The following is a 6,922-nucleotide window of genomic DNA, read 5'->3' on the forward strand; positions in this document are numbered from 1 at the left end:
GAAGCATGTTATGGGTGAGCACTCGGGAAGCACCATCGACAATCATTTCCAAAAGGAGGAGCTTGGAGAGCAAAGCAAGTTTTGGAGTTAGCGCATACTGACGTATGCGGACCAATGGAGACACCATCTCATGCTCAAAATAGGTACTTTATATTGTTTATTGATGATTATTCCCGCATGACTTGGGTCTATTTCATGAGGCAAAAATCTGAAGTTTTCACTATATTTCAAAAGTTTAAAAGTCTTGTTGAAAATCAAAGTGGCAATACAATTAAGGTGCTTCAAAGTGATAATGGGAAAGAATATAATTCTAATGAATTTAACAAGTTTTGTGAGAATGAAGGCATTGACAGGCAACTCACAGTTGGGTACTCTCCACAACAAAATGGAGTTTGTGAACAAAAGAATCAAACGGTGGTAGAGATGGCCAAGGCGTTGCTACATGACAAAGGCATGCCAAAGAGTTTTTGGGTTGAAGCTGTATACACCGCTGTGTATCTTCTCAATCGATGTCCAACAAAGGCATTGAAGAATTTAACTCCAATTGAGGCTTGGAGTGGAAGAAAACCATCTGTGCGACACTTGAAGGTTTTCGGTTCAGTTTGCTATGCTCAAATTCCGAAAGAGAAAAGAAAGAAGCTAGATGAGACAAGTGAGAAATGCATTTTTGTCGGCTATAGCTCAAAATCAAAGGGCTATAGGTTATACAATCGGAAAAAGAAGAAGATTATCATTAGTCGGGATGTCATTTTCAATGAAGAAGCTTCAATTGAGTGGAAGAATGACAATAACAACAGCAAGTGTGTCATAATTAATGATCTTGGCACAAAATCAGCACACTTAAATGGAAATGGTGAGAGTTCTTTATCAACTTCTGACCCTCCACCATCTCCAAGTTCAAGTTCTTCTACTCCTACTTCAACACCAAAGAAAATGAAAAGTTTGGATGATATTTATCAAAGATGTAACTTTTGTGTACTTGAACCTGAAAATTTTGAAGAAGCCATCAAAGAAGAAGCTTGGAGGAAGGCTATGGAAGAAGAAATTTCAGTTATCAAGAAAAATAATACCTGGGAGCTTGTTGACAAACCAAAAGACAAGGATATTGTAGGAGTCAAATGGATCTACAAGATCAAGCACAATGCCGACGGTTCCATCCAAAGGAATAAGGCAAGATTAGTAGCAAAAGGGTATTCACAACAGCCCGGCATCGACTATGAAGAAACATTTGCACCGGTTGCCCATTTGGATACAATTAGAGCTCTCATGTCTCTTGCTGCCCAAAAGGGTTGGTTGCTATACCAACTTGATGTCAAATCAGCCTTCTTGAATGGAGAATTGAAGGAAGATGTCTATGTCGAACAACCACAAGGATTCATTATCAAAGGCAAGGAGGACATGGTATACAAACTCAAGAAAGCTCTCTATGGGCTAAAACAAGCGCCAAAAGCATGGTATGAAGAGATTGATGGTTACTTCAACCAAAGAGGTTTTGAAAGAAGCAAAAGCGAGCCTACCTTGTATATCAAAAAGCAAGGTGATTCTAATATCCTTATTGTTGCACTTTATGTCGATGACTTGGTGTTTACAGGAAATAATAAAAAGATGATTGAAGACTTCAAAAATAATATGATGAAGAAATATGAAATGAGTGACATGGGTCTTCTACATCATTTCCTCGGGATGGAGATTTATCAAGCTGAAGACGGAGTCTTTCTTTGTTAAAGAAAATACACAATTGATATTCTCAAGAAGTTTGGTATGTTCGGCTGCAAACCAGTAGCAACCCCACTTGTTGTGAATGAAAAATTGAAAAAAGATGATAGAGGAAAAAAGGTAGATGCAGCTCTCTACAGAAGTATGATCGGAAAACTATTATATCTCACAGCTACAAGACCGGATATTATGTTTGCAGCAAGTTTACTCTCAAGATTCATGACTAGTCCAAGTCACATTCATCTTGGAGTAGCTAAAAGGGTCCTAAGATACTTGCAAGGAACTTTGGATTATGGAATTAAATTTTCTAGCAATACTAATGTGAAGTTAATTGGCTTTTGTGATAGTGATTGGGGAGGATGCATTGATGATATGAAGAGCACCTCCGGCTATGCATTTTCACTTGGTTCGGGTGTATTTTCATGGAGTTCAAAGAAGCAAAAAACAGTTGCACAATCTTCTGCTGAAGCCGAATATATTTCAGCTTCTATGGCTACTTCACAAGCAATTTGGTTAAGAAGAATTCTTAAAGATATTGGTGAAAATCAAGAGGAAGCTACTGAACTATTTTGTGACAACAAATCAGCTATATCTATGGCAAAGAATCAAACATTTCACAGCCGCACTCGGCATATTGCAATCAAGCATCATTTATCTGAGATGTAGTTGAAGAAGTTGAAGTTCAAGTTCAATTTTGCAAGACAAGTGAGCAAATAGCTGAAGTCTTCACAAAAGCTTTGACACCAGAAAAATTTCAGCAGCTTAGAGAGCTTTTGGGAGTTCAAGGACAGCACATTAAGGGGAAGAATGTTGAGAGTTAATGTGCTGGATTGACTAAGCACAATATCTATTTCCTATGTAATTAATTAGTGCTATTTCCGGAGAAATGAAGGGGGGAGAGGAAGAGTTGAATTAAAAATGGGAGCTCAAGAGACACTTTGTAATCCATAGATAAATGAGACTTGCTGTATGTAAAGAAAGATATATATCAACAATGAAAAAAAACTTTTTCCTTCCTCTCATATTCTTAGTTTAATTAAAAAATTTCCAACAACAATTTATAGCGGCCTATAAAGAAATTTGAGCATCATTTGGTCCCAAAGATTTTATTATCTTGCATGATTAAAACGAAATTAGTTGAAGCATTCCCCATGTTCCACTCAAGAAAGATAAAGTCGTTTTATCCCTAGATTTTGAATTAAACATGACAAATTGCGACGTCAGGTTCATTTTAATTTCTTTTTTTTTTGACTGAACAGGTCCATTTTAGAAAGGGCCATGTCCATCATAATTGCAAAGTGATCAGTCAGCAGCCAATTTCACTAAAAGTTTTGGTAGGTCTGCTACGTCAATCTCTATAAATTTGGAAGGGCCTCCATTTTATTTTAATTATCACTTATGGCAATCACTTTGGGGTTCATTAGCACAACAAAATCCTTGTGTTTATTTTCTAAATGTTTTTTTTTTCTTTTGTGGTGCATGTAGATGGTTCACCTCACTTGTTTTCCTTTCTGTAGTTGGAGAACCATGAATTGAAAACTTTGCTAGGCATATTACTCTTAACTTTTAGTTGCTTGTAACTTCCATTGAATCTTTAGCCAGGAAGATCCAAATTCTTAGATTATGTATAAGAAGACAGGATGATGTTGACTTTCATGACAAATGCATTGGTGGATGTCAACAGTTTCAGCTCGAGCGAGAACGATGGAGGAGGAAAGGAAGCTTGACAAGGAAATGTTACTAATACTAATGAGTCACGGCAACATTTACTTTGAGATTCCAAAGGAAAGATTTTTCATTAATCTTAATCTTTTGCCCAAATCATCCATAGAGGGCCCTTAAGACTTGGTTGTCAATGAAGAATCAACAATATTATCATACAAAAACCTGAAACATATGCAGTAGAAAATTGACAAGAGGGTGATATGATACACCTCGGGGAGGGCATATTATCCAACTATATCACTGCCCGCTGGACATATTTGAATAAAGTTTTAGACACCATCTAAAGCTTTACTTTTGTAAGTCTAGTAGGCAGTGCATAACACAAGAATAGCATCGACCATGAGGAAGAAGAGGTTGGTCCTATCTGGAAAACAAGCAGTGGATGAATTATCAAGTGAAACCAGCTAACTTACAATGGAAGATGTTTGACAGTAGCATGATGTATGGCAGAAAGATTTTTTAAGTGTTAATGTCAAAGTGTCCTTTCAAGAAAACTAAGAGCTCAAGATGTTTGAGAGCATTGTGGGCATCATTTGGTATATATAAAACTGGAAATCACGTTTGTAACTATCTAATCAATATTATCATTAAAAAAAAAGCTATCTAATCAATATTATAAAGAAGGCATCAACAATGATTGATCTTTCCCCTCATAAGCTTGCTAATGTTGTCAAAAGGAAAAAAAGCTATCTAATCAATATTATAAAGAAGGCATTAACAATGAATCAATGATTGATCTTTCCCCTCATAAGCATGCTAATGTCGTCAAAAGGAAAAAAAGCTATCTAATCAATATTATAAAGAAGGCATTTAACAATGATCGATCTTTCCCCACATAAGCATGCTAATGTCTATCAGCAAATCAATCTGGAGTAATATTTATCACTTCAGACAACATCAGTCCTCTCAAATTCCATAGATGAAAGTTCAGCACATGCAAATTCCAAGCAAAGACTTTTCTCTTTGCAGTTAGAGCATTATAACTCTAGCCATGATATTCACAGATCATAAAACATCATGCACATAATTTTTCCCTTGGTTCTGCAATCTCTTCTTGCGCCTAATCTTACATGAGTAGATGACTAAGCAATATAACTTAAATGATTTATGGCTATTTCATTTTGTGGTTTATGGCTACGAGGTGAAGAGCAGAACTCATGTGCACCGTAATTCCTGGCGCTTCATTCATGTCGATGTCTTCTCTGCTCGTCCCAACAGGCAGTTCCCAGTCGAAATGGTATAACAAGCTCGCAAGTGCTAGCTCCACTGTCAAAGCCCCCAGATTCAGTGCAGGGCAGATTCTTCGACCAGAACCAAATGGTATGAACTCGAAATTATGGCCTTTGTAGTCGACAGAACCATCCATGAATCTCTCAGGAATGAACTCTTCAGGGTCATCCCATGATCTAGGATCTTTTGCTATCCCCCAAGCATTGACATACACTCTTGTGTTCGGCAGGATATCATATCCATGAATCCGAGAGTGTCTCATGGACTCTCGAGGAACCAGCAATGGGACAGGAGTGTGCAGCCTCAGAGTTTCTTTCAGCACCAACTTGAGGTACTGCAGCTGCTGAAGATCTCCTTCTTCCACCTCTCCTCTAGTTCCTAAAGAAGCTCTTATTTCTTCTTGTGCTTTCTTCATCACTGTCGGGTGTCTTACAAGCTCCGCCATGGCCCATTCTAAGGTCGCAGAAGCTGTATCCGTTCCAGCAATGAAGATATCCTAAGCAAAAGAAGAGAACAAAATTCGCTTTAAAATCCAGTTCAGTGAAACTCCACAAGAATCTTAAGAAAGGACATGAGTAGCAAAGCCTTGCATAGAACACAGTTTTTTTCGCAACAAAGAAGCGAAAGCAAATCCAAGTATGCAAAGTTTGATGAATAATATGAAGGTGCAAGAAACGGATACCGTTAGCACTGCTTTGATGTTATCTTTTGTTAGATTTCCATCCTTGTGCAGCCGAAGCAATACATCCACTATGTCTTCATGCTGGGGTCTCGTTCTCTTGGGGTCAAGGTGCTCCCTGATGACCTGCTCATAGAAAGCATCAAGCATACTAAAGTTCTTCTCGAGCCTACCTGCAACTCCACTTATCTTGTCCATCCAGCCTATTGATGGGAAGAAGTCTGCAATGAAAAAACCGCCTAACAACGCCTGCGCTTCGGTAAGAATCCTGTGAAATATACCCTTCTCATAATCGCTTTCTTGGTACTTCCTACCCATCGCAGTTCTGCAGATCATATTATTGGCCAGCGTCATCATCAGCTTGCTAAGATTTATAGGAGTTGGAGAAGAACGGGAGATACGATCGACCATTAGCGAGATCTCATCTTCCCTTATAGACTGAAATGATTGCACCCTCTTGGCACTGAAAAGTTCGAGGATGCATAACTTTCTCATCTCTCTCCAGTATTCACCATAGGGCGAGATGCTGATATCCAAGCAGTTGTAAGTCAACTTGCCGGCAGCAGCAAGGCGAGGCCTCGAGCACAGGTCGAGATCATGAGTTTTCAGTACTTCCCTGGCCATCTCCGCAGATGAGACTACTACTGTTGGCACGCTACCTAGTTTTAAGTACATGAGAGGGCCATATTTTTGAGAGAGCTGCCATAAGGAGTGATGAGGCTGCCTACCAAGTTGATGCAAGTTCCCGATTAAGGGAAGCTTCTTTGGGCCAGGAGGGAGCCTGTAATCTGCCTTTCCCTGCTCCATTCTTTTGTATCTGAAAGAAAGAAGAAGGGAGGCAAGTGTGACAAAAAGAAGCCATGCGAGTATGATGCAGATAGCCATTATCACTAGGAGGCAGAGCAAGGCAGTGAGCTGGAGGTCCATCTCATTTGTAGCAGCCCTGGTACTGGAGAGGATACTCCATTATGGGCTCTTACTGTTTCAGGAATTATTAAATGGATGAATATTGATGCCCATGACTTCTTATCTGATGGTGATCAGAAAATTCCAAGCTAGTTTTCAAAACATCGGCACATGAATTTGGACATAACTGGATTCAGATAGCAGAATTTTCACACTATGGCTGGACCAGCTGATAAGGGTGGTGGAAGGCTACTATTAAACTTTTCCTTTGGAGAAGAGTTTTTTAATTATAGCAATAGTTGTGCACGGCTTAGGAAGAAGATACGTAGGCAATAAATGAAAGCGGCAAGCATCTTTTTTCGAAACTTTCTCCTTAGAAAATAATCCATGGACCCTGCTTGGCTGCTACGTAGCGGACACTTGCCGGCTAGCTGGAATCCTTATCTGTTGAAAAACTTTCTTCTCACTTTCTGAGATAATTCAATTTGCCGGCAGAGTGCATGTCATGCTCATTGTCATTCTCATGGGTGTTGAGTAAACTAAATGCTTAGGTGGGGAACATTGACTTCTTATCAAAGTATCTAATATTGTAAAACGCATGACGAATTGATGAGGTTCTCTTGGATTAATTTAAGTTCCTATAACATAGTATTTTCTTTCTATTCC

At 38.9% G+C, this 6,922-nt stretch overlaps 1 protein-coding gene and 1 pseudogene across 1 annotated transcript; one reads left to right on the plus strand and one right to left on the minus strand.

Annotated features, from left to right (window-relative positions):
* Positions 1–1,761: 1,761 nt before the first annotated feature.
* Positions 1,762–2,382, plus strand: LOC148700271 (secreted RxLR effector protein 161 pseudogene; annotated as a pseudogene).
* Positions 2,383–4,327: 1,945 nt separating this feature from the next.
* LOC103697394 (cytochrome P450 71AP13-like) lies at positions 4,328–6,380 on the minus strand. The gene is made up of 2 exons (XM_088709878.2): positions 5,354–6,380; positions 4,328–5,167 (listed from the first exon to the last, which is right to left on the minus strand). The coding sequence occupies exons 1-2, from the start codon at positions 6,275–6,277 to the stop codon at positions 4,553–4,555; spliced, it is 1,539 nt and encodes a 512-aa protein (XP_088566004.1). The 5' UTR covers positions 6,278–6,380; the 3' UTR covers positions 4,328–4,552.
* Between the last annotated feature and the right edge of the window lie 542 nt (positions 6,381–6,922).

Source organism: Phoenix dactylifera, chromosome 13, assembly GCF_051530095.1.
Source record: "Phoenix dactylifera cultivar Ajwa chromosome 13, Ajwa_hap1_PhDact_Kaust_v1.1, whole genome shotgun sequence".
NCBI classification, from domain to species: Eukaryota; Viridiplantae; Streptophyta; class Magnoliopsida; order Arecales; family Arecaceae; genus Phoenix; species Phoenix dactylifera.

Coding starts and splice junctions, on each gene's coding strand:
- LOC103697394 (XM_088709878.2), bottom strand. CDS start 6,277: ATGGACCTCCAGCTCACTGCCTTGCTCTGCCTCCTAGTGATAATGGCT. Junction 5,168..5,353: donor ACATCAAAGCAGTGCTAACG/GTATCCGTTTCT, acceptor TCTTTTGCTTAG/GATATCTTCATTGCTGGAAC.